Genomic DNA, 25,317 nt, shown 5'->3' with positions numbered 1-25,317 from the left:
GTCAATTCCCCCCTAAATCTCCAGTGATATTAAAATCGACTTCATATTTCTCTTCCATTTTGACATCTTTAAAGTTCAAATATCCGATGAGTTTCATAGCTGTGTCTCCAGGTGACCGCTGGTACCAGAGCATCACCCTGTAGTCAGTTTTATCATGGCTGCAGAAAATCTGCACTTTGTCACCAGGTTGCTTGATGAGATCAGAGGTAGACTGACGGACTTCAAGCCCCAGACAACAACCTGGACAAAAGACAAACATACAGAACAAACTTAGTTACATTGTGATAGTTTATGAAGGACAATCATGTTTCTACCTACATATGAGCTGATTCTATTTGAAAAAGTGTTTACCTGCCAGACAACAGAAGAGAAGAAAGCAAATCATTTTATCTTCCTCAAAATAAAACAATTACTCCAAACCTTTACATGACATATCAGACTTCATATGACAGAGCTTTGCAGATGTAAGTTGCTGCGATCTGATATCAGATCATAATGACTGTGGTTCTGTTAGTGTCGGAGATCCAACTGACGCCTCTCCTGAGCTGACCGAAGGTTTAAAGTGGAAGTGAAAATGAAACCGTACCACTGTATACTGCCTGGCAGAGGTAATGGCATCACATCAAGAGCAGCTTGCTGGGAGGGGCCTGTTCAGGTTCTAATTCAAAACCATTTGAATTAAGTTGGTCTAAACCAGAGCTCAAATGATTTGTTGATAAATGTATTAGTTGATCGACAGAAATGAACCAGCAACTCTTTTGATAATCAGTTTATAATTTGTTATATTTTCAGTTGCTTGGATTTTCTTGTGTTATTAAATTGAATATATTTGGGTTTTGGTTCATATTTGGATATTTTATTAGACCAAAGGATTAATGGAGCAAAACAATGTCCTGATAAATTAATAATAAAAGTCATTGTTAGTCACAGCCCTAATGTGAACACAAAACTGAGCAGAACTGAAAGGCAAATGTGTAACTTTTTTCCTTGCAACTGGCAGAAGAAAACATAAAAAAAGAAATAAAATGTTCCTGTGAGCTTAAATAGCAAAAGTTTGTCTTTTGGTTCTGGTTCTGAAATTGTCTTGTAAGTTCATTTTGCAATGCAGTGAACTTCATCACCCATGACTTTGAAATGACTCAATATATCTTTTTGACTTTATCTGCACAGAGGAGAGAGCAAAGCAGAGACAACCTTTAATATGTGACTTTGTTGGCATCATTACAAAATATAATGTAATCAAAGCCTGTAAAATGAATTGTAAATGTATCTTATCTTGATCTTTATTATTGTCTTTTAATACTTTTAATGTCAACTTCACTTCAGTGCAATGCTAAAAGGAACAAATAAATAGATTCTAATGAACCAGTTGATACTGTGAGGTGGTTCCAGTGGTTTCCTGTTGGTGTGCTGTTCTCTGCTGGATCATTGTGGAGGTTTTTGTATGAGAGAGTCACTGTCTTTATTGCTGTGTATATACTTGCTGCTCCAAAATATTCTCCACTTTCTTCAGGGTGTCTCGGGTTCAGGATGTGAAGATAAGCTGTTTTCTCTCCGTCTCCACTCACATTGAAGTGAATTTGAAATTCTGACTCAACCTTAGGATTTTTATAAGACATGTAGCCGATGAGCTTTAGGGAAGTATTTCCTGGTGAGCGCTGATACCAGAGAACAGTGTCATAGCTCGGGATTTTATGTGTGAGGCTCAAGTTGACTCCATCTTTTGGTTTCACCAACAGCTCAGTTGGAGTCTGAAATACTTGTTTTTCTTTACTGAGATAAACTCCTGTAAAGAGATCAAGACACAATGTTAAGTAGTGCTTTAAAGTCTTATTATAATAATAAGCAATGAATGAGTGGATCCAGATAGTCATTTCGTCATTTTGTTCCTCTACTTTTAAGGGTTTTTTAGGGTTAATTACAGTGTAAATGTAAAACAAATGGCTTCATGAATGTACAATACCTCTAACCCAGAACAAAGTGATGATGGAAACGATGAGTTGAGATGGCATCATGTTGAATGTGAAGAACCAGCCTGAGTCTCTGCTGTGTTTTGTGGATCAGAAGGAGGGGCAGGAAGTGATGTAGAGATAACAGAGATAGCAAAGCTTAAGTTGACACTAAAACTTTGTTTCATTCAGGCTCTGCTTTTCTTTTTGCTGAATTACAACAATTACAATCAAGAGTCATTTACTGAGCATAGTTGCATCAGGCTGTTACAACATTTTACTATTAAAACTTATTTAGTTTTTGCCTTATTGTAAAAATATAGGTAGACCATCCTATTTGACCTACATTCAGAGTGGAGGGGTAAAGAGGTTTTTGTTAAGGGCAGATGAAGGTTTGACATACTGTGCCTCTCTTGCAGCACAGAAGTACACTGCGCTGTGTTCAAGTGCTTTCAGATTGATTATGGAAAGTGAACCATTTTTGTTGTCTCCACTCAGATCTCCAGCTAATTTGAAGTGTTTTCTAAACGGCTCTTCCACGCTGTTATTACTGAACTGTGCATATCCATATCCAATAAGTTTCAGTGCTCTGTCTCCAGGTGTGTGTTGGTACCACAGCATCACTCTGTAGTTACTTTGTCCATGTGTGCAGGAAAGTTGAACATTACCACCGGCCTTTCCGATGACAGCAGAGGGAGACTGATGGATCTGAACCCCCAGTGAAATACCTGCTGTGAGCAGAGTTGGACACATTATTAACGTTATGTGTGAAGGTAAAAGTACATTAAATCTTAAGTTCAGAAGGAAGCAGTTGTTACCTGTGAGGAAATAGCAGAACAGAAATCGAATCATCATTTGAAGATCTGACATGGAGCACTGAGTTAAATCATGGATGAAATGTAGTATTGGTTAAGTGACGACAGGGTCTCTGTTGTTTGTGCTTTCTCCCTAAACTCAGTCACATTTAAGAAGGAAGCCATCATGATGTAGAAAGGAGGAGTGGCTTCATGTAGTTGCATATAAAACTGATAATTATCGAGGCTCTTCCTTTTTGCTTTTTCATTATGTTTTAGTCTTGTCTAGTTTAAATAAGAGTAAACCAATAGAATAGAAACCAGCTTGTATTAGCTAATAATGACACAACTGAATCAAACCAAAATGCAACCACAAAAGCAGGTGTCTGTGAGGAGTATATTCCACGTATTATTTGAAACCATGATAAAAGATGGTGAAGAGTTTTTGTAAAGCTCAGAGGGGATTTCTGTCAGTGTGCTTTGCTAGCTGCACAGTAGTACACTGCACTGTGATTTGGTCCTACACGTTTGACTATAAGAGAGCCATTCTTTGCTGTATCCCCCCTAAATCTCCAGTGATATTAAAATCGACTTCATATTTCTCTTCCATTTTGGCATCTTTATAGTACAAATATCCGATGAGTTTCATAGCTGTGTCTTCAGGTGACCGCTGGTACCAGAGCATCACCCTGTAGTCAGTTTTATCATGGCTGCAGAAAATCTGCACTTTGTCACCAGGTTGCTTGATGAGATCAGAGGTAGACTGACGGACTTCAAGCCCCAGACAACAACCTGGACAAAAGACAAACATACAGAACAAACTTAGTTACATTGTGATAGTTTATGAAGGACAATCATGTTTCTACCTACATATGAGCTGATTCTATTTGAAAAAGTGTTTACCTGCCAGACAACAGAAGAGAAGAAAGCAAATCATTTTATCTTCCTCAAAATAAAACAATTACTCCAAACCTTTACATGACATATCAGACTTCATATGACAGAGCTTTGCAGATGTAAGTTGCTGCGATCTGATATCAGATCATAATGACTGTGGTTCTGTTAGTGTCGGAGATCCAACTGACGCCTCTCCTGAGCTGACCGAAGGTTTAAAGTGGAAGTGAAAATGAAACCGTACCACTGTATATTGCCTGGCAGAGATAATGGCATCACATCAAGAGCAGCTTGCTGGGAGGGGCCTGTTCAGGTTCCAATTCAAAACCATTTGAATTAAGTTGGTCTAAACCAGAGCTCAAATGATTTGCTGATAAATGTATTAGTTGATCGACAGAAATGAACCAGCAACTCTTTTGATAATCAATTCATAATTTGTTATATTTTTAGTTTCGTGGATTTTCTTGTATTAGTAAATTGAATACATTTGGGTTTTGGTTCATAGTTGAATATTTTATTAGACCAAAGGATTAATGGAGCAAAACAATGTCTTGATAAATTAATAATAAAAGTCATTGTTAGTCACAGCCCTAATGTGAACACAAAACTGAGCAGAACTGAAAGGCAAATGTGTAACTTTTTTCCTTGCAACTGGCAGAAGAAAACATAAAAAAAGAAATGAAATGTTCCTGTGAGCTTAAATAGCAAAAGTTTGTCTTTTGGTTCTGGTTCTGAAATTGTCTTGTAAGTTCATGTTGCAATGCAGTGAACTTCATCACCCATGACTTTGAAATGACTCAATATATCTTTTTGACTTTATCTGCACAGAGGAGAGAGGAAAGCAGAGACAACCTTTAATATGTGACTTTGTTGGCATCATTACAAAATATAATGTAATCAAAGCCTGTAAAATGAATTGTAAATGTATCTTATCTTGATCTTTATTATTGTCTTTTAATACTTTTAATGTCAACTTCACTTTAGTGCAATGCTAAAAGGAACAAATAAATAGATTCTAATGAACCAGTTGATACTGTGAGGTGGTTCCAGTGGTTTCCTGTTGGTGTGCTGTTCTCTGCTGGATCATTGTGGAGGTTTTTGTATGAGAGAGTCACTGTCTTTATTACTGTGTATATACGTGCTGCTCCAAAATATTCTCCACTTTCTTCAGGGTGTCTCGGGTTCAGGATGTGAAGATAAGCTGTTTTCTCTCCGTCTCCACTCACATTGAAGTGAATTTGAAATTCTGACTCAACCTTAGGATTTTTATAAGACATGTAGCCGATGAGCTTTAGGGAAGTGTTTCCTGGTGAGCGCTGATACCAGAGAACAGTGTCATAGTTTGGGATTTTATGTGTGAGGCTCAAGTTGACTCCATCTTTTGGTTTCACCAACAGCTCAGTTGGAGTCTGAAATACTTGTTTTTCTTTACTGAGATAAACTCCTGTAAAGAGATCAAGACACAATGTTAAGTAGTGCTTTAAAGTCTTATCATAATAATAAGCAATGAATGAGTGGATCCAGATAGTCATTTTATCATTTTGTTCCTCTACTTTTAAGGGTTTTTTAGGGTTAATTACAGTGTAAATGTAAAACAAATGGCTTCATGAGTGTACAATACCTCTAACCCAGAACAAAGTGATGATGGAAACGATGAGTTGAGATGGCATCATGTTGAATGTGAAGAACCAGCCTGAGTCTCTGCTGTGTTTTGTGGATCAGAAGGAGGGGCAGGAAGTGATGTAGAGATAACAGAGATAGCAAAGCTTAAGTTGACACTAAAACTTTGTTTCATTCAGGCTCTGCTTTTCTTTTGCTGAATTACAACAATTACAATCAAGGGTCATTTACTGAGCATAGTTGCATCAGGCTGTTACAACATTTTACTATTAAAACTTATTTAGTTTATGCCTTATTGTAAAAATATAGGTAGACCATCCTATTTGACCTACATTCAGAGTGGAGGGGTAAAGAGGTTTTTGTTAAGGGCAGATAAAGGTTTGACATACTGTGCCTCTCTTGCAGCACAGAAGTACACTGCGCTGTGTTCAAGTGCTTTCAGATTGATTATGGAAAGTGAACCATTTTTGTTGTCTCCACTCAGATCTCCAGCTAATTTGAAGTGTTTTCTAAACGGCTCTTCCACGCTGTTATTACTGAACTGTGCATATCCATATCCAATAAGTTTCAGTGCTCTGTCTCCAGGTGTGTGTTGGTACCACAGCATCACTCTGTAGTTACTTTGTCCATGTGTGCAGGAAAGTTGAACATTACCACCGGCCTTTCCGATGACAGCAGAGGGAGACTGATGGATCTGAACCCCCAGTGAAATACCTGCTGTGAGCAGAGTTGGACACATTATTAACGTTATGTGTGATGGTAAAAAGTACAGTAAATCGTAACTTCAGAAGGAAGCAGATGTTACCTGTGAGGAAATAGCAGAACAGAAATCGAATCATCATTTGAAGATCTGACATGGAGCACTGAGTTAAATCATGGATGAAATGTAGTATTGGTTAAGTGACGACAGGGTCTCTGTTGTTTGTGCTTTCTCCCTAAACTCAGTCACATTTAAGTAGGAAGCCATCATGATGTAGAAAGGAGGAGTGGCTTCATGTAGTTGCATATAAAACTGATAATTATCGAGGCTCTTCCTTTTTGCTTTTTCATTATGTTTTAGTCTTGTCTAGTTTAAATAAGAGTAAACCAATAGAATAGAAACCAGCTTGTATTAGCTAATGATGACACAACTGAATAAAACCAAAATGCAACCACAAAAGCAAGTGTCTGTGAGGAGTATATTCCACGTATTATTTGAAACCATGATAAAAGATGGTGAAGAGTTTTTGTAAAGCTCAGAGGGGATTTCTGTCAGTGTGCTTTGCTAGCTGCACAGTAGTACACTGCACTGTGATTTGGTCCTACACGTTTGACTATAAGAGAGCCATTCTTGGCTGTATTCCCCCCTAAATCTCCAGTGATATTAAAATCGACTTCATATTTCTCTTCCATTTTGACATCTTTAAAGTTCAAATATCCGATGAGTTTCATAGCTGTGTCTCCAGGTGACCGCTGGTACCAGAGCATCATCCTGTAGTCAGTTTTATCATGGCTGCAGAAAATCTGCACTTTGTCACCAGGTTGCTTGATGAGATCAGAGGTAGACTGACGGACTTCAAGACCCAGACAACCACCTGGACAAAAGACAAACATATAGAACAAACTTAGTTACATTGTGATAGTTTATGAAGGACAATCATGTTTCCACCTACATATGAGCTGATTCTATTTGAAAAAGTGTTTACCTGCCAGACAACAGAAGAGAAGAAAGCAAATCATTTTATCTTCCTCAAAATAAAACAATTACTCCAAACCTTTACATGACATATCAGACTTCATATGACAGAGCTTTGCAGATGTAAGTTGCTGCGATCTGATATCAGATCATAATGACTGTGGTTCTGTTAGTGTCGGAGATCCAACTGACGCCTCTCCTGAGCTGACCGAAGGTTTAAAGTGGAAGTGAAAATGAAACCGTACCACTGTATACTGTCTGGCATAGATAATGGCATCACATCAAGAGCAGCTTGCTGGGAGGGGCCTGTTCAGGTTCCAATTCAAAACCATTTGAATTAAGTTGGTCTAAACCAGAGCTCAAATGATATGTTGATAAATGTATTAGTTGATCGACAGAAATGAACCAGCAACTCTTTTGATAATCAATTTATAATTTGTTATATTTTTAGTTTCGTGGATTTTCTTGTATTAGTAAATTGAATACATTTGGGTTTTGGTTCATAGTTGGATATTTTATTAGACCAAAGGATTAATGGAGCAAAACAATGTCCTGATAAATTAATAATAAAAGTCATTGTTAGTCACAGCCCTAATGTGAACACAAAACTGAGCAGAACTGAAAGGCAAATGTGTAACTTTTTTCCTTGCAACTGGCAGAAGAAAACATAAAAAAGAAATGAAATGTTCCTGTGAGCTTAAATAGCAAAAGTTTGTCTTTTGGTTCTGGTTCTGAAATTGTCTTGTAAGTTCATGTTGCAATGCAGTGAACTTCATCACCCATGACTTTGAAATGACTCAATATATCTTTTTGACTTTATCTGCACAGAGGAGAGAGGAAAGCAGAGACAACCTTTAATATGTGACTTTGTTGGCATCATTACAAAATATAATGTAATCAAAGCCTGTAAAATGAATTGTAAATGTATCTTATCTTGAGTTTTATTATTGTCTTTTAATACTTTTAATGTCAACTTCACTTCAGTGCAATGCTAAAAGGAACAAATAAATAGATTCTAATGAACCAGTTGATACTGTGAGGTGGTTCCAGTGGTTTCCTGTTGGTGTGCTGTTCTCTGCTGGATCATTGTGGAGGTTTTTGTATGAGAGAGTCACTGTCTTTATTGCTGTGTATATACTTGCTGCTCCAAAATATTCTCCACTTTCTTCAGGGTGTCTCGGGTTCAGGATGTGAAGATAAGCTGTTTTCTCTCCGTCTCCACTCACATTGAAGTGAATTTGAAATTCTGACTCAACCTTAGGATTTTTATAAGACATGTAGCCGATGAGCTTAAGGGAAGTGTTTCCTGGTGAGCGCTGATACCAGAGAACAGTGTCATAGTTTGGGATTTTATGTGTGAGGCTCAAGTTGACTCCATCTTTTGGTTTCACCAACAGCTCAGTTGGAGTCTGAAATACTTGTTTTTCTTTACTGAGATAAACTCCTGTAAAGAGATCAAGACACAATGTTAAGTAGTGCTTTAAAGTCTTATTATAATAATAAGCAATGAATGAGTGGATCCAGATAGTCATTTTGTCATTTTGTTCCTCTACTTTTAAGGGTTTTTTAGGGTTAATTACAGTGTAAATGTAAAACAAATGGCTTCATGAATGTACAATACCTCTAACCCAGAACAAAGTGATGATGGAAACGATGAGTTGAGATGGCATCATGTTGAATGTGAAGAACCAGCCTGAGTCTCTGCTGTGTTTTGTGGATCAGAAGGAGGGGCAGGAAGTGATGTAGAGATAACAGAGATAGCAAAGCTTAAGTTGACACTAAAACTTTGTTTCATTCAGGCTCTGCTTTTCTTTTTGCTGAATTACAACAATTACAATCAAGGGTCATTTACTGAGCATAGTTGCATCAGGCTGTTACAACATTTTACTATTAAAACTTATTTAGTTTTTGCCTTATTGTAAAAATATAGGTAGACCATCCTATTTGACCTACATTCAGAGTGGAGGGGTAAAGAGGTTTTTGTTAAGGGCAGATGAAGGTTTGACATACTGTGCCTCTCTTGCAGCACAGAAGTACACTGCGCTGTGTTCAAGTGCTTTCAGATTGATTATGGAAAGTGAACCATTTTTGTTGTCTCCACTCAGATCTCCAGCTAATTTGAAGTGTTTTCTAAACGGCTCTTCCACGCTGTTATTACTGAACTGTGCATATCCATATCCAATAAGTTTCAGTGCTCTGTCTCCAGGTGTGTGTTGGTACCACAGCATCACTCTGTAGTTACTTTGTCCATGTGTGCAGGAAAGTTGAACATTACCACCGGCCTTTCCGATGACAGCAGAGGGAGACTGATGGATCTGAACCCCCAGTGAAATACCTGCTGTGAGCAGAGTTGGACACATTATTAACGTTATGTGTGAAGGTAAAAAGTACAGTAAATCGTAACTTCAGAATGAAGCAGTTGTTACCTGTGAGGAAATAGCAGAACAGAAATCTAATCATCATTTGAAGATCTGACATGGAGCACTGAGTTAAATCATGGATGAAATGTAGTATTGGTTAAGTGACGACAGGGTCTCTGTTGTTTGTGCTTTCTCCCTAAACTCAGTCACATTTAAGAAGGAAGCCATCATGATGTAGAAAGGAGGAGTGGCTTCATGTAGTTGCATATAAAACTGATAATTATCAAGGCTCTTCCTTTTTGCTTTTTCATTATGTTTTAGTCTTGTCTAGTTTAAATAAGAGTAAACCAATAGAAAAGAAACCAGCTTGTATTAGCTAATAATGACACAACTGAATCGAACCAAAATGCAACCACAAAAGCAGGTGTCTGTGAGGAGTATATTCCACGTATTATTTGAAACCATGATAAAAGATGGTGAAGAGTTTTTGTAAAGCTCAGAGGTGATTTCTGTCAGTGTGCTTTGCTAGCTGCACAGTAGTACACCGCACTATGATTTGGTCCTACACGTTTGACTATAAGAGAGCCATTCTTGGCTGTATTCCCCCCTAAATCTCCAGTGATATTAAAATCGACTTCATATTTCTCTTCCATTTTGACATCTTTAAAGTTCAAATATCCGATGAGTTTCATAGCTGTGTCTCCAGGTGACCGCTGGTACCAGAGCATCATCCTGTAGTCAGTTTTATCATGGCTGCAGAAAATCTGCACTTTGTCACCAGGTTGCTTGATGAGATCAGAGGTAGACTGACGGACTTCAAGACCCAGACAACCACCTGGACAAAAGACAAACATATAGAACAAACTTAGTTACATTGTGATAGTTTATGAAGGACAATCATGTTTCTACCTACATATGAGCTGATTCTATTTGAAAAAGTGTTTACCTGCCAGACAACAGAAGAGAAGAAAGCAAATCATTTTATCTTCCTCAAAATAAAACAATTACTCCAAACCTTTACATGACATATCAGACTTCATATGACAGAGCTTTGCAGATGTAAGTTGCTGCGATCTGATATCAGATCATAATGACTGTGGTTCTGTTAGTGTCGGAGATCCAACTGACGCCTCTCCTGAGCTGACCGAAGGTTTAAAGTGGAAGTGAAAATGAAACCGTACCACTGTATATTGCCTGGCAGAGGTAATGGCATCACATCAAGAGCAGCTTGCTGGTAGGGGCCTGTTCAGGTTCCAATTCAAAACCATTTGAATTAAGTTGGTCTAAACCAGAGCTCAAATGATTTGCTGATAAATGTATTAGTTGATCGACAGAAATGAACCAGCAACTCTTTTGATAATCAATTTATAATTTGTTATATTTTCAGTTGCATGGATTTTCTTGTATTAGTAAATTGAATACATTCGGGTTTTGGTTCATATTTGGATATTTTATTAGACCAAAGGATTAATGGACCAAAACAATGTCCTGATAAATTAATAATAAAAGTCATTGTTAGTCACAGCCCTAATGTGAACACAAAACTGAGCAATACTGAAAGGCAAATGTGTAACTTTTTTCCTTGCAACTGGCAGAAGAAAACATAAAAAAAAGAAATAAAATGTTCCTGTGAACTTAAATAGCAAAAGTTTGTCTTTTGGTTCTGGTTCTGAAATTGTCCGGTAAGTTCAAGTTACAATGCAGTGAACTCGTAAAAAATTACCCATGACTTTGAAATGACTCAATATATCTTTTTGACTTTATCTGCACAGAGGAGAGAGCAAAGCAGAGACAACCTTTAATATGTGACTTTGCAGGCATCATTACAAAATATAATGTAATCAAAGCCTGTAAAATGAATTGTAAATGTATCTTATCTTGATCTTTATTATTGCCTTTTAATACTTTTAATGTCAACTTCACTTCAGTGCAATGCTAAAAGGAACAAATAAATAGATTCTAATGAACCAGTTGAATAACTTTGATACTGTGAGGTGGTTCCAGTGGTTTCCTGTTGGTGTGCTGTTCTCTGCTGGATCATTGTGGAGGTTTTTGTATGAGAGAGTCACTGTCTTTATTACTGTGTACATACGTGCTGCTCCAAAATATTCTCCACTTTCTTCAGGGTGTCTCGGGTTCAGGATGTGAAGATAAGCTGTTTTCTCTCCGTCTCCACTCACATTGAAGTGAATTTTAAATTCCGACTCGACCGTAGGAGTTTTATAATACACGTAGCCGATGAGCTTTAGGGAAGTGTTTCCTGGTGAGCGCTGATACCAGAGAACAGTGTCATAGCTCGGGATTTTATGTGTGAGGCTCAAGTTGACTCCATCTTTTGGTTTCACCAACAGCTCAGTTGGAGTCTGAAATACTTGTTTTTCTTTACTGAGGTAAACTCCTGTTAAGAGATCAAGACACAATGTTAAGTAGTGCTTTAAAGTCTTATCACAAATAGCAGTAAGAAATAAGCAATCAATGAGTGGATCCAGATAGTCATTTTATAATTTTGTTCCTCTACTTTTAAGGGTTTTTTTTAGGGTTAATTACAGTGTAAATGTAAAACAAATGGCTTCATGAGTGTACAATACCTCTAACCCAGAACAAAGTGATGATGGAAACGATGAGTTGAGATGGCATCATGTTGAATGTGAAGAACCAGCCTGAGTCTCTGCTGTGTTTTGTGGATCAGAAGGAGGGGCAGGAAGTGATGTAGAGATAACAGAGATAGCAAAGCTTGAGTTGACACTAAAACTTTGTTTCATTCAGGCTCTGCTTTTCTTTTTGCTGAATTACAACAATTACAGTCAAGGGTCATTTACTGAGCATAGTTGCATCAGGTTGTTACAACATTTTACTATTAAAACTTATTTAGTTCATGCCTTATTGTAAAAATATAGGTAGACCATCCTATTTGACCTACATTCAGAGTGGAGGGGTAAAGAGGTTTTTGTTAAGGGCAGATGAAGGTTTGACATACTGTGCCTCTCTTGCAGCACAGAAGTACACTGCGCTGTGTTCAAGTGCTTTCAGATTGATTATGGAAAGTGAACCATTTTTGTTGTCTCCACTCAGATCTCCAGCTAATTTGAAGTGTTTTCTAAACGGCTCTTCCACGCTGTTATTACTGAACTGTGCATATCCATATCCAATAAGTTTCAGTGCTCTGTCTCCAGGTGTGTGTTGGTACCACAGCATCACTCTGTAGTTACTTTGTCCATGTGTGCAGGAAAGTTGAACATTACCACCGGCCTTTCCGATGACAGCAGAGGGAGACTGATGGATCTGAACCCCCATTGAAATACCTGCTGTGAGCAGAGTTGGACACATTATTAACGTTATGTGTGAAGGTAAAAAGTACATTAAATCTTAAGTTCAGAATGAAGCAGTTGTTACCTGTGAGGAAATAGCAGAACAGAAATCTAATCATCATTTGAAGATCTGACATGGAGCACTGAGTTAAATCATGGATGAAATGTAGTATTGGTTAAGTGACGACAGGGTCTCTGTTGTTTGTGCTTTCTCCCTAAACTCAGTCACATTTAAGAAGGAAGCCATCATGATGTAGAAAGGAGGAGTGGCTTCCTGTAGTTGCATATAAAACTGATAATTATCGAGGCTCTCCCTTTTTGCTTTTTCATTATGTTTTAGTCTTGTCTAGTTTGAATAAGAATAAACCAATAGAATAGAAACCAGCTTGTATTAGCTAATAATGACACAACTGAATCAAACCAAAATGCAACCACAAAAGCAGGTGTCTGTGAGGAGTATATTCCACGTATTATTTGAAACCATGATAAAAGATGGTGAAGAGTTTTTGTAAAGCTCAGAGGGGATTTCTGTCAGTGTGCTTTGCTAGCTGCACAGTAGTACACTGCACTGTGATTTGGTCCTACACGTTTGACTATAAGAGAGCCATTCTTTGCTGTATTCCCCCCTAAATCTCCAGTGATATTAAAATCGACTTCATATTTCTCTTCCATTTTGGCATCTTTATAGTACAAATATCCAATGAGTTTCATAGCTGTGTCTTCAGGTGACTGCTGGTACCAGAGCATCACCCTGTAGTCAGTTTTGTCATGGCTGCAGAAAATCTGCACTTTGTCACCAGGTTGCTTGATGAGATCAGAGGTAGACTGACGGACTTCAAGCCCCAGACAACCACCTGGACAAAAGACAGACATATAGAACAAACTTAGTTACATTGTGATAGTTTAGAAAGGACAATCATGTTTCCACCTACATATGAGCTGATTCTATTTGAAAAAGTGTTTACCTGCCAGACAACAGAAGAGAAGAAAGCAAATCATTTTATCTTCCTCAAAATAAAACAATTACTCCAAACCTTTACATGACATATCAGACTTCATATGACAGAGCTTTGCAGATGTAAGTTGCTGCGATCTGATATCAGATCATAATGACTGTGGTTCTGTTAGTGTCGGAGATCCAACTGACGCCTCTCCTGAGCTGACCGAAGGTTTAAAGTGGAAGTGAAAATGAAACCGTACCACTGTATATTGCCTGGCAGAGATAATGGCATCACATCAAGAGCAGCTTGCTGGGAGGGGCCTGTTCAGGTTCCAATTCAAAACCATTTGAATTAAGTTGGTCTAAACTAGAGCTCAAATGATTTGCTGATAAATGTATTAGTTGATCGACAGAAAATTAACCAGCAAGTGTTTTGATTTCAATTCATCATTTGTTATATTTTCAGTTGCATGGATTTCTTGTGTTGGTAAACTGAATATATTTGGGTTATGGTTCATATTTGGATATTTTATTAGACCAAAGGATTAATGGACCAAAACAATGTCCTGATAAATTAATAATAAAGTCATTGTTAGTCACAGCCCTAATGTGAACACAAAACTGAGCAGAACTAAAGGCAAATGTGTAACTTTTTTTCCTTGCAACTGGCAGAAGAAAACATAAAAAAATACATCAAATGTGCCTGTGAGCTTAAATAGCAAAAGTTTGTCTTGAATCAAAACTGGTTCTGAAATTGTCCTGTAAGTTCAAGTTGCAATGCAGTGAACTTCATCACCCATGACTTTGAAATTACTCAATATATCTTTTTGACTTTATCTGCACAGAGGAGAGAGCAAAGCAGAGACAACCTTTAATATGTGACTTTGTTGGCATCATTACAAAATATAATGTAATCAAAGCCTGTAAAATGAATTGTAAATGTATCTTATCTTGAGCTTTATTATTGCCTTTTAATACTTTTAATGTCAACTTCACTTCAGTGCAATGCTAAAAGGAACAAATAAATAGATTCTAATGAACCAGTTGAATAACTTTGATACTGTGAGGTGGTTCCAGTGGTTTCCTGTTGGTGTGCTGTTCTCTGCTGGATCATTGTGGAGGTTTTTGTATGAGAGAGTCACTGTCTTTATTGCTGTGTATATACGTGCTGCTCCAAAATATTCTCCACTTTCTTCAGGGTGTCTCGGGTTCAGGATGTGAAGATAAGCTGTTTTCTCTCCGTCTCCACTCACATTGAAGTGAATTTGAAATTCTGACTCAACCTTAGGAGTTTTAAAATACATGTAGCCGATGAGCTTTAGGGAAGTGTTTCCTGGTGAGCGCTGATACCAGAGAACAGTGTCATAGCTCGGGATTTTATGTGTGAGGCTCAAGTTGACTCCATCTTTTGGTTTCACCAACAGCTCAGTTGGAGTCTGAAATACTTGTTTTTCTTTACTGAGGTAAACTCCTGTAAAGAGATCAAGACACAATGTTAAGTAGTGCTTTAAAGTCTTATCACAAATAGCAGTAAGAAATAAGCAATGAATGAGTGGATCCAGATAGCCATTTTGTCATTTTGTTCCTCTACTTTTAAGGGTTTTTTAGGGTTAATTACAGTGTAAATGTAAAACAAATGGCTTCATGAATGTACAATACCTCTAACCCAGAACAAAGTGATGATGGAAACGATGAGTTGAGATGGCATCATGTTGAATGTGAAGAACCAGCCTGAGTCTCTGCTGTGCTTTGTGGATCAGAAGGAGGGGCAGGAAGTGATGTAGAGATAACAGAGATAGCAAAGCTTGAGTGGACACTAAAACTTTGTTTCATTCAGGCTCTGCTTTTCTTTTTGCTGAATTACAACAATTACAGTCAAGGGTCATTTACTGAGCATAGTTGCATCAGGCTGTTACAACATTTTACTATCAAAACTTATTTAGTTCATGCCTTATTGTAAAAATATAGGTAGACCATCCTATTTGACCTACATTCAGAGTGGAGGGGTAAAGAGGTTTTTGTTAAGGGCAGATGAAGGTTTGACATACTGTGCCTCTCTTGCAGCACAGAAGTACACTGCGCTGTGTTCAAGTGCTTTCAGATTGATTATGGAAAGTGAACCATTTTTGTTGTCTCCACTCAGATCTCCAGCTAATTTGAAGTGTTTTCTAAATGGCTCTTCCACGCTGTTATTACTGAACTGTGCATATCCATGTCCAATAAGTTTCAGTGCTCTGTCTCCAGGTGTGTGTTGGTACCACAGCATCACTCTGTAGTTACTTTGTCCATGTGTGCAGGAAAGTTGAACATTACCACCGGCCTTTCCGATGACAGCAGAGGGAGACTGATGGATCTGAACCCCCAGTGAAATACCTGCTGTGAGCAGAGTTGGACACATTATTAACGTTATGTGTGAAGGTAAAAAGTACATTAAATCTTAAGTTCAGAATGAAGCAGTTGTTACCTGTGAGGAAATAGCAGAACAGAAATCTAATCATCATTTGAAGATCTGACATGGAGCACTGAGTTAAATCATGGATGAAATGTAGTATTGGTTAAGTGACGACAGGGTCTCTGTTGTTTGTGCTTTCTCCCTAAACTCAGTCACATTTAAGAAGGAAGCCATCATGATGTAGAAAGGAGGAGTGGCTTCATGTAGTTGCATATAAAACTGATAATTATCGAGGCTCTTCCTTTTTGCTTTTTCATTATGTTTTAGTCTTGTCTAGTTTAAATAAGAGTAAACCAATAGAATAGAAACCAGCTTGTATTAGCTAATAATGACACAACTGAATCAAACCAAAATGCAACCACAAAAGCAGGTGTCTGTGAGGAGTATATTCCACGTATTATTTGAAACCATGATAAAAGATGGTGAAGAGTTTTTGTAAAGTTCAGAGGTGATTTCTGTCAGTGTGCTTCTCGAGCTGCACAGTAGTACACTGCACTGTGATTTGGTCCTACACGTTTGACTATAAGAGAGCCATTCTTGGCTGTATTCCCCCCTAAATCTCCAGTGATATTAAAATCAACTTCATATTTCTCTTCCATTTTGACATCTTTAAAGTACAAATATCCGATGAGTTTCATAGCTGTGTCTCCAGGTGACCGCTGGTACCAGAGCATCGTCCTGTAGTCAGTTTTATCATGGCTGCAGAAAATCTGCACTTTGTCACCAGGTTGCTTGATGAGATCAGAGGTGGACTGACGGACCTCAAGACCCAGACAACAACCTGGACAAAAGACAAACATATAGAACAAACTTAGTTACATTGTGATAGTTTATGAAGGACAATCATGTTTCTACCTACATATGAGCTGATTCTATTTGAAAAAGTGTTTACCTGCCAGACAACAGAAGAGAAGAAAGCAAATCATTTTATCTTCCTCAAAATAAAACAATTACTCCAAACCTTTACATGACATATCAGACTTCATATGACAGAGTTTTGCAGATGTAAGTTGCTGCGATCTGATATCAGATCATAATGACTGTGGTTCTGTTAGTGTCGGAGAGCCAACTGACGCCTCTCCTGAGCTGACCGAAGGTTTAAAGTGGAAGTGAGAATGAAACCGTACCACTGTATACTGCCTGGCAGAGGTAATGGCATCACATCAAGAGCAGCTTGCTGGGAGGAGCCTGTTCAGGTTCCAATTCAAAACCATTTGAATTAAGTTGGTCTAAACCAGAGCTCAAATGATTTGTTGATAAATGTATTAGTTGATCGACAGAAATGAACCAGCAACTCTTTTGATAATCAATTTATAATTTGTTATATTTTTAGTTTCGTGGATTTTCTTGTATTAGTAAATTGAATACATTTGGGTTTTGGTTCATAGTTGGATATTTTATTAGACCAAAGGATTAATGGAGCAAAACAATGTCCTGATAAATTAATAATAAAAGTCATTGTTAGTCACAGCCCTAATGTGAACACAAAACTGAGCAGAACTGAAAGGCAAATGTGTAACTTTTTTCCTTGCAACTGGCAGAAGAAAACATAAAAAAAGAAATAAAATGTTCCTGTGAGCTTAAATAGCAAAAGTTTGTCTTTTGGTTCTGGTTCTGAAATTGTCCGGTAAGTTCAAGTTGCAATGCAGTGAACTCGTAAAACATGACCTATGACTTTGAAATGACTCAATATATCTTTTTGACTTTATCTGCACAGAGGAGAGAGCAAAGCAGAGACAACCTTTAATATGTGACTTTGTTGGCATCATTACAAAATATAATGTAATCAAAGCCTGTAAAATGAATTGTAAATGTATCTTATCTTGATCTTTATTATTGCCTTTTAATACTTTTAATGTCAACTTCACTTCAGTGCAATGCTAAAAGGAACAAATAAATAGATTCTAATGAACCAGTTGAATACTTTGTCTGTGAGGTGGTTCCAGTGGTTTCCTGTTGGTGTGCTGTTCTCTGCTGGATCATTGTGGAGGTTTTTGTATGAGAGAGTCACTGTCTTTATTGCTGTGTATATACGTGCTGCTCCAAAATATTCTCCACTTTCTTCAGGGTGTCTCGGGTTCAGGATGTGAAGATAAGCTGTTTTCTCTCCGTCTCCACTCACATTGAAGTGAATTTGAAATTCTGACTCAACCTTAGGATTTTTATAATACACGTAGCCGATGAGCTTTAGGGAAGTATTTCCTGGTGAGCGCTGATACCAGAGAACAGTGTCATAGCTCGGGATTTTATGTGTGAGGCTCAAGTTGACTCCATCTTTTGGTTTCACCAACAGCTCAGTTGGAGTCTGAAATACTTGTTTTTCTTTACTGAGATAAACTCCTGTAAAGAGATCAAGACACAATGTTAAGTAGTGCTTTAAAGTCTTATCATAAAAATAAGCAATGAATGAGTGGATCCAGATAGTCATTTTATCATTTTGTTCCTCTACTTTTAAGGGTTTTTTTAGGGTTAATTACAGTGTAAATGTAAAACAAATGGCTTCATGAATGTACAATACCTCTAACCCAGAACAAAGTTATGATGGAAACGATGAGTTGAGATGGCATCATGTTGAATGTGAAGAACCAGCCTGAGTCTCTGCTGTGTTTTGTGGATCAGAAGGAGGGGCAGGAAGTGATGTAGAGATAACAGAGATAGCAAAGCTTAAGTTGACACTAAAACTTTGTTTCATTCAGGCTCTGCTTTTCTTTTTGCTGAATTACAACAATTACAATCAAGGGTCATTTACTGAGCATAGTTGCATCAGGCTGTTACAACATTTTACTATTAAAACTTATTTAGTTTATGCCTTATTGTAAAAATATAGGTAGACCATCCTATTTGACCTACATTCAGAGTGGAGGGGTAAAGAGGTTTTTGTTAAGGGCAGATGAAGGTTTGACATACTGTGCCTCTCTTGCAGCACAGAAGTACACTGCGCTGTGTTCAAGTGCTTTCAGATTGATTATGGAAAGTGAACCATTTTTGTTGTCTCCACTCAGATCTCCAGCTAATTTGAAGTGTTTTCTTAACAGCTCTTCCACGCTGTTATTACTGAACTGTGCATATCCATGTCCAATAAGTTTCAGTGCTCTGTCTCCAGGTGTGTGTTGGTACCACAGCATCACTCTGTAGTTACTTTGTCCATGTGTGCAGGAAAGTTGAACGTTACCACCGGCCTTTCCGATGACAGCAGAGGGAGACTGATGGATCTGAACCCCCAGTGAAATACCTGCTGTGAGCAGAGTTGGACACATTATTAACGTTATGTGTGAAGTTAAAAAGTACATTAAATCGTAAGTTCAGAATGAAGCAGTTGTTACCTGTGAGGAAAAAGCAGAACAGAAATCTAATCATCATTTGAAGATCTGACATGGAGCACTGAGTTAAATCATGGATGAAATGTAGTATTGGTTAAGTGACGACAGGGTCTCTGTTGTTTGTGCTTTCTCCCTAAACTCAGTCACATTTAAGTAGGAAGCCATCATGATGTAGAAAGGAGGAGTGGCTTCATGTAGTTGCATATAAAACTGATAATTATCGAGGCTCTTCCTTTTTGCTTTTTCATTATGTTTTAGTCTTGTCTAGTTTGAATAAGAATAAACCAATAGAATAGAAACCAGCTTGTATTAGCTAATGATGACACAACTGAATAAAACCAAAATGCAACCACAAAAGCAGGTGTCTGTGAGGAGTATATTCCACGTATTATTTGAAACCATGATAAAAGATGGTGAAGAGTTTTTGTAAAGCTCAGAGGTGGATTTCTGTCAGTGTGCTTTGCTAGCTGCACAGTAGTACACCGCACTGTGATTTGGTCCTACACGTTTGACTATAAGAGAGCCATTCTTGGCTGTATTCCCCCCTAAATCTCCAGTGATATTAAAATCGACTTCATATTTCTCTTCCATTTTGACATCTTTAAAGTACAAATATCCGATGAGTTTCATAGCTGTGTCTCCAGGTGACCGCTGGTACCAGAGCATCATCCTGTAGTCAGTTTTATCATGGCTGCAGAAAATCTGCACTTTGTCACCAGGTTGCTTGATGAGATCAGAGGTGGACTGACGGACCTCAAGGCCCAGACAACCACCTGCACAAAAAAAAAAGAACTCATTTATTTAAAATTAAAGAATTTCCACATTAGTAGGAGCTAATTGTTGTTGAAGAAGTTATTTACCTGCTAGGCAACAGAAAAAAAGGAAACTGATCATTTTTACTTCCTTAACATAACCTGTCTCAGAAGTCCTTAATAACACACCAGTCCGTGTGTCAGAGTTTTAGGGTTTTTAAGTCACTGGGATCTGACATTAGATCACACTGACTCTCACCATTAGCAATGTAAATAAACTGATGCCTTTACTGAGCTGTCTGAGGTTTGAAAAAGAAAGGGGCGTGTTTAAATAACACTCTTCCTGTATATGGGCTGGCAAACCCAATAGCATTAAATGAACAGCAGCTGGCTGGGAGGAGCCTGTTCAACTACTAAGCCATCAAAGCCATGAATGCTGATAAATGTTTCCAAGTTTTTGTATTAGGTAGAGATAAAGAAGAGTCACTGTGCTTTGCTAGCTGCACAGTAATACACTGCACTATGGTTTGGTCTTACACGTTTGACTATAAGAGAGCCATTCTTTGCTGTATTCACCCCTAAATCTCCAGTGATATTAAAATCCACATTATATGGCTCTTCCATTTTGTCAGTCTTGTAGTTCAAATATCCGATGAGTTTCATAGCTGTGTCTCCAGGTGACCGCTGGTACCAGAGCATCATCCTGTAGTCAGTTTTATCATGGCTGCAGAAAATCTGCACTTTGTCACCAGGTTGCTTGATGAGATCAGAGGTAGACTGACGGACTTCAAGACCCAGACAACCACCTGGACAAAAGACAAACATATAGAACAAACTTAGTTACATTGTGATAGTTTATGAAGGACAATCATGTTTCTACCTACATATGAGCTGATTCTATTTGAAAAAGTTTTTACCTGCCAGACAACAGAAGAGAAGAAAGCAAATCATTTTATCTTCCTCAAAATAAAACAATTACTCCAAACCTTTACATGACATATCAGACTTCATATGACAGAGTTTTGCAGATGTAAGTTGCTGCAATCTGATATCAGATCATAATGACTGTGGTTCTGTTAGTGTCGGAGATCCAACTGATGCCTCTCATGAGCTGACTGAAGTGTGAAAAGGGAAGTGAAATGAAGATGAAACAGTACTGTATACTGCCTGGCAGAGATAATGGCATCACATCAAGAGCAGCTTGCTGGGAGGGGCCTGTTCAGGTTCTAATTCAAAACCATAACTGTTGATCAAAGTCAGTTCAGAGTTTTTGTACAAAGGAGAGGGGATCTGCAGTCAGTGTGCATAGCTTGCTGCGCAGTAGTACACTGCACTGTGCTCAGGTGCCTTTAGATTGACTATAAACAGAGAGCCGTTCTTTGCTGTCTCTCCACTCAGATCTCCACTTATATTGAAATGTTCTTTTAAAGACTCCTCAAGTTCTATAGTGCTGTAATACACATGTCCGATGCGTTTCAGAGTTTGGTCTCCAGGAGATTTTTGATACCAGTACATCAGTGAATAGTCAGTCTTTCCATGGCTGCAGACGAGCTGGACTTTGTCTCCAGGTCTTCTGAGGAGAGCTGGAGGAGTTTGGTGGACTTCAACACCCAGACAAACAACTAGAAATAAAGAAATAAACTGAATGAACTGTGTAGGAACTATTGATAACGTGGTATTCTTGAATGAAAGGTAAAAGTGATTACCAGTGAGCCAAGATAAAAAGAATAATGTTGACATGTTGACCTCCTGTCTGAATGAACACAGAATACTGAGTGGCTCTAAGAGCTTGAATTAAACACCACAGCACTTCACTTTAACCTCTTGTATTAATGCCCTCCTCTCTACACACAGGTACATTAAATGTCTAGTGCTGTGTGTGTGAAGCTGAAGAGCATTTCTCGAACTCCAGCTCCACCTACTGGAAAGATATAAAAGTCAAAATCTGGTTTCTAATATTCACCAAATATAGTGTCAACCAGTTTTTGTTCAGCTGCTCAGCTTCTCACATCACTGTGTTTGCTGACGGCACAAAAATAAACACCGCTGTCCTCAGGCTGCAAGTCTTTCACAGTAAGAGCCCCACTCTCTGTTTTCTCTTTGATGGCTGAGTATTTGGTTTGAGGGCCCTCACCATAGTCTGGCTTTCCACCTACAACTGTGTAGACAATGAGGGTCATGGTCTCCCCTGGACGCTGCCTGTACCAGTACATCTGGTTATGAGAAATATCTTTTTTGTGGCTGCAGTTCATCTCTGCAGAGTTGGACACATAACTCCAGCTGATTTCAGGGTATTGGCTCACATCCTGGCAGTGAACTGTTTGGAGAAAATACAATTTTTAAATACAAAATAATTGTTCTCTTGTTGCTTTTTTAATTTTTTTTTTTTTTTTACTGTGAGCCAAAGTTATAAATAAACTAATCTCTTACTACTTTAGAAAATATTATTTAAAAAAAAAATCCTTTTACCTTGAAGCCACAGAGATGAGACTACACATGTGATGAGAACTCGAGTCCCCATAGTGATCCTGTTAATATCAGATGCAGTCACAGCAGAAATGATAAACATCTGAGGGAGGTTGAATACTGCGTTGCTCCACAGAAGGAACCTCCCATTAAAATCTCTGATCTTAATAAGAGGAAGAAACTATTTTTGTAGAATGTGTTGTGCCAGGGGCTGTGAGCTGGAATACAGAAATAAAAAAAATATCTTTTAGCTAATTTTCTTCTAGTGGTTGACGGATATGTTAAATTAGCATTTAACATTTTTCCATTAATAACACAAGTGACATTATTCAGCAGAAGTTACATAGTGTTGTTAAAAACACAAATAAAAAATATAATAGTAATAATAAAATAAAAGATGAGTTTTATGTAACAAATCACAATTGTTTTTTTGCTTGTGTATTTACCAGTGTTTGTAAAGAAAACAGTCAGTACCACCAGAGACACTGCTAACATGAACTTGGTCTCTTAGTCTGCATATTTAAAAACTTCTGTAGCTGTTGATTTATTTGTCAGTAATAGACAGTTGAATTCATTTGTTTTACATTTAGATGATTGGACAACCATGTGATAGTTATCTTGTTGAAATAAGGTGCAGGCACTGCAGACCTGCTGAACGTCTGAGGCTGTTGTTAGGAACATAAGGAACCTCCCATTATAATATCTGATCTGGTTGAAAGGGAAGACCAACATTGGTTAGAATGGGTTAATACAGGTGTAAGTGTGAGCTGTAACATGAAGATATCAGAAGGTTTTTGTACTGAGGAGCAGTAATATGTAGCACTGTGTAAACTAGCAGCACAGAAGTACACTGCACTGCTGTTCAGCTGGAGTTCTTCAATTATTAATGTGCACGTTTGGTCTTTTAGTGCACCCCCTTCCATCTTTACATTCACTCCATCTTCAGGATATCCATCGTTTACATTCATGTATCCCAGGAGCTGCATCTGCCCGTTCTTCGATTGCTTGTACCAGTAGATCCGGGTATAGTCCTGAATACTGTGTGAACAGCGGATTTTGGCTGTTTCTCCGGCTTTGTTGTACACGTCAGCTGGAGTTTGGTGGACTTGGTCACTGAGAGAGGAACCTATTAAAAAGAAAAATATATCAAACAATATACAATCACAGTTAGTGAGTGCAAATAAATCCTCTAAGTCCTTTTTCTTGAATCTGGTTGAACATGCAAATTCAATGTAATTAGCTACAGCAACCTGACAACTGTAAATACACATGTTAAAATAACAATGAAGACTTTTTTATTACCTGAAACTAGTATAACATTAATAGTTATCCAGAGGAAGATTATCATGATGTTGTGTTTTATTAAGTTCAGTGTAGTTATTGGCTCTGTTTTCATCACAGTGTAGGTTGGTATACTGTTTCTATCTTCTTTTCTGAGTAAACCCTCCTATCAGGAAAACAAACTCAACCTTTTTAAGGTAGGCGGTGTCATAGAGCTTCTTCCTCTCTTAAATTAAAACCATCATGTCAACTACCACGGCACACCAGTAAAGATATACCCCCACCTTATGAAAGGAAGCAAAACAATAAAAACCTCTTATAATCTGAACAAACAAATTTGTAAAATGTTGCACCTAACTAGTAAGTACTATAATAATACAATATTAGATGTTAGATTGTTGAAAATACAGCACTCTGAACTTTGAGAATTGATCTTAACTATGTACTTCAATGGATGACCTAATGCATATTTTTGTAATAGGTCATGTTTGTTTTTGTTTGCAGATTCACTCACAATGATCGACTTTAACTTAACATTTAAAGGACAGAGGTATCAATAACAATCTGAGGTTGAATGCAGTGCAATAAAATTAAGGAGGACACTGTATAACTTCATTCAAACCTTTTCCTTCTTTCTTTAGAAGTTATTGCCCTATTAAAAAACAACAACAAAAAACACCTTTAATGGTAGACTTCTGAATCAGAATCAGGTTTACTGCCAATGGATGAGCATTAATGTAATGTATTAGATTCAGGGTGAGTGGTAGGTTTAACAGGCATTATTAGTGGGGGTCCTGGGTCTTGTTGACTTGGTTGTTGCCTTGTCTTACTCTGAGTATTTAAAATAATCTGTTCACTCATTTGGCAGTAATAGAAAGCTAAAGGAATAAGTTTTGAATTTAGATGATTGGACCATCTGGCCTTTAATGCTTATTTACAGTACACAGATTTAAACCTCCTCCTCCTCCTCCTCCTCCTCCTCCTCCTCCTCCTCCTCCTCCTTGGCACACACACACACACACACACACACACACACACACACACACACACACACACACACACACACACTTTTTTGCTTTTATTATATCCCTTGTAATAAATGCTTGTGTTTATATATGCTGGCCTATTTAATTTCGTATAAGAGTGGGTGATACCAACCTTTTCTATGTAGAACTCCAAAGCTCCCACTTTAGCTATTAATAATGATTTTGGTTGTATTTATTAATTTAATTATAAATCTGACTTCTGAATTAATAGTTTGATGTATTTTTATGAGACTGATCAATCGATTATTGGTTATCGTTTCCCTTATTTGAGGGTGGTGCCCCGAGGATCTTTAATATTAATTAAAATCATTTTCTATTATCTTTTGATAATTATACATTTTGATAACCATTAATTGATTAACCTAATACAGTTAAACCACTGTAACACCCCACGACGTTGAGCCCGACACAGATGTCAAAACCTCAGATGACATTACCTGAAACCAGAATAGTGTTCAAA

At 37.7% G+C, this 25,317-nt stretch overlaps 5 protein-coding genes across 18 annotated transcripts in view; all 5 read right to left on the bottom strand.

Moving 5' to 3' along the window:
* The window catches only part of LOC127360258 (T cell receptor beta chain MC.7.G5), a gene marked incomplete in the record, with an annotated part of 299,553 nt that overhangs the window by 163,253 nt on the left and 110,983 nt on the right, over positions 1–25,317 (bottom strand).
* Positions 1,308–3,263, bottom strand: LOC127360253 (uncharacterized). 2 transcript variants are annotated; one of them, XM_051394566.1, is made up of 4 exons: positions 2,768–3,263; positions 2,353–2,680; positions 1,964–2,046; positions 1,308–1,786 (listed from the first exon to the last, which is right to left on the bottom strand). In XM_051394566.1, the coding sequence occupies exons 1-4, from the start codon at positions 2,817–2,819 to the stop codon at positions 1,323–1,325; spliced, it is 927 nt and encodes a 308-aa protein (XP_051250526.1). In that variant the 5' UTR covers positions 2,820–3,263; the 3' UTR covers positions 1,308–1,322. The 2 variants fall into 2 exon arrangements, with proteins under 2 accessions (XP_051250526.1, XP_051250537.1); XM_051394577.1 differs by having other exon boundaries at positions 2,353–2,677.
* LOC127360245 (uncharacterized) lies at positions 4,603–9,564 on the bottom strand. Of its 6 annotated transcripts, none has more exons than XM_051394541.1 (4): positions 9,359–9,564; positions 5,647–5,971; positions 5,259–5,341; positions 4,603–5,081 (listed from the first exon to the last, which is right to left on the bottom strand). In XM_051394541.1, the coding sequence occupies exons 1-4, from the start codon at positions 9,408–9,410 to the stop codon at positions 4,618–4,620; spliced, it is 924 nt and encodes a 307-aa protein (XP_051250501.1). In that variant the 5' UTR covers positions 9,411–9,564; the 3' UTR covers positions 4,603–4,617. The 6 variants fall into 6 exon arrangements, with proteins under 6 accessions (XP_051250501.1, XP_051250485.1, XP_051250510.1 ...); XM_051394525.1 differs by having other exon boundaries at positions 5,647–5,974; positions 9,359–9,563; XM_051394550.1 differs by lacking the exon at positions 9,359–9,564 and adding an exon at positions 6,063–6,358.
* On the bottom strand, positions 9,661–22,764 carry LOC127360384 (uncharacterized). Of its 5 annotated transcripts, none has more exons than XM_051394784.1 (4): positions 22,534–22,764; positions 22,199–22,381; positions 20,982–21,686; positions 9,661–10,127 (listed from the first exon to the last, which is right to left on the bottom strand). In XM_051394784.1, exons 1-3 carry the CDS (start codon positions 22,631–22,633, stop codon positions 21,361–21,363), a joined length of 609 nt encoding a protein of 202 aa, XP_051250744.1. In that variant the 5' UTR covers positions 22,634–22,764; the 3' UTR covers positions 9,661–10,127; positions 20,982–21,360. The 5 variants fall into 5 exon arrangements, 3 of the variants coding, with proteins under 3 accessions (XP_051250744.1, XP_051250762.1, XP_051250753.1); XM_051394802.1 differs by lacking the exon at positions 9,661–10,127 and adding an exon at positions 12,953–13,454; XM_051394793.1 differs by lacking the exon at positions 9,661–10,127 and adding an exon at positions 19,775–20,085.
* On the bottom strand, positions 11,162–17,075 carry LOC127360220 (uncharacterized). 4 transcript variants are annotated; one of them, XM_051394512.1, is made up of 6 exons: positions 16,885–17,073; positions 16,005–16,773; positions 15,785–15,916; positions 12,270–12,465; positions 11,881–11,963; positions 11,162–11,690 (listed from the first exon to the last, which is right to left on the bottom strand). In XM_051394512.1, the coding sequence occupies exons 2-6, from the start codon at positions 16,054–16,056 to the stop codon at positions 11,212–11,214; spliced, it is 942 nt and encodes a 313-aa protein (XP_051250472.1). In that variant the 5' UTR covers positions 16,057–16,773; positions 16,885–17,073; the 3' UTR covers positions 11,162–11,211. The 4 variants fall into 4 exon arrangements, with proteins under 4 accessions (XP_051250472.1, XP_051250462.1, XP_051250461.1 ...); XM_051394502.1 differs by lacking the exons at positions 11,881–11,963; positions 12,270–12,465 and adding an exon at positions 15,200–15,282 and having other exon boundaries at positions 15,589–15,916; positions 16,885–17,075; XM_051394501.1 differs by lacking the exon at positions 12,270–12,465 and having other exon boundaries at positions 15,589–15,916; positions 16,885–17,072.

Source organism: Dicentrarchus labrax, unplaced genomic scaffold, assembly GCF_905237075.1.
Source record: "Dicentrarchus labrax unplaced genomic scaffold, dlabrax2021, whole genome shotgun sequence".
Classification (NCBI taxonomy): Eukaryota; Metazoa; Chordata; class Actinopteri; family Moronidae; genus Dicentrarchus; species Dicentrarchus labrax.
Note: the sequence above shows the minus strand (reverse complement) of the source record. Positions and strands in the feature narration are given on the sequence as shown.

Excerpts from the sequence above, each read along its gene's own strand:
- LOC127360220 (XM_051394502.1), bottom strand. The coding sequence starts at position 16,056 with ATGTCAGATCTTCAAATGATGATTAGATTTCTGTTCTGCTATTTCCTC. Across the intron at positions 15,917-16,004 it reads GTTCTGCTATTTCCTCACAG|CAGGTATTTCACTGGGGGTT; the intron begins GTAACAACTGCT and ends CTCTGCTCACAG. Across the intron at positions 15,283-15,588 it reads TGTGCTGCAAGAGAGGCACA|CAGAGACTCAGGCTGGTTCT; the intron begins GTATGTCAAACC and ends CACAAAGCACAG.
- LOC127360245 (XM_051394518.1), bottom strand. The coding sequence starts at position 9,410 with ATGTCAGATCTTCAAATGATGATTAGATTTCTGTTCTGCTATTTCCTC. Across the intron at positions 8,637-8,942 it reads TGTGCTGCAAGAGAGGCACA|CAGAGACTCAGGCTGGTTCT; the intron begins GTATGTCAAACC and ends CACAAAACACAG. Across the intron at positions 8,377-8,553 it reads CACTTTGTTCTGGGTTAGAG|GAGTTTATCTCAGTAAAGAA; the intron begins GTATTGTACATT and ends ATCTCTTTACAG.
- LOC127360253 (XM_051394566.1), bottom strand. The coding sequence starts at position 2,819 with ATGTCAGATCTTCAAATGATGATTCGATTTCTGTTCTGCTATTTCCTC. Across the intron at positions 2,681-2,767 it reads GTTCTGCTATTTCCTCACAG|CAGGTATTTCACTGGGGGTT; the intron begins GTAACAACTGCT and ends CTCTGCTCACAG. Across the intron at positions 1,787-1,963 it reads CACTTTGTTCTGGGTTAGAG|GAGTTTATCTCAGTAAAGAA; the intron begins GTATTGTACATT and ends ATCTCTTTACAG.
- LOC127360384 (XM_051394784.1), bottom strand. The coding sequence starts at position 22,633 with ATGTTTATCATTTCTGCTGTGACTGCATCTGATATTAACAGGATCACT. Across the intron at positions 22,382-22,533 it reads CTCATCTCTGTGGCTTCAAG|TTCACTGCCAGGATGTGAGC; the intron begins GTAAAAGGATTT and ends TTCTCCAAACAG. Across the intron at positions 21,687-22,198 it reads AGGTGGAAAGCCAGACTATG|TTGTTTGTCTGGGTGTTGAA; the intron begins GTGAGGGCCCTC and ends CTTTATTTCTAG.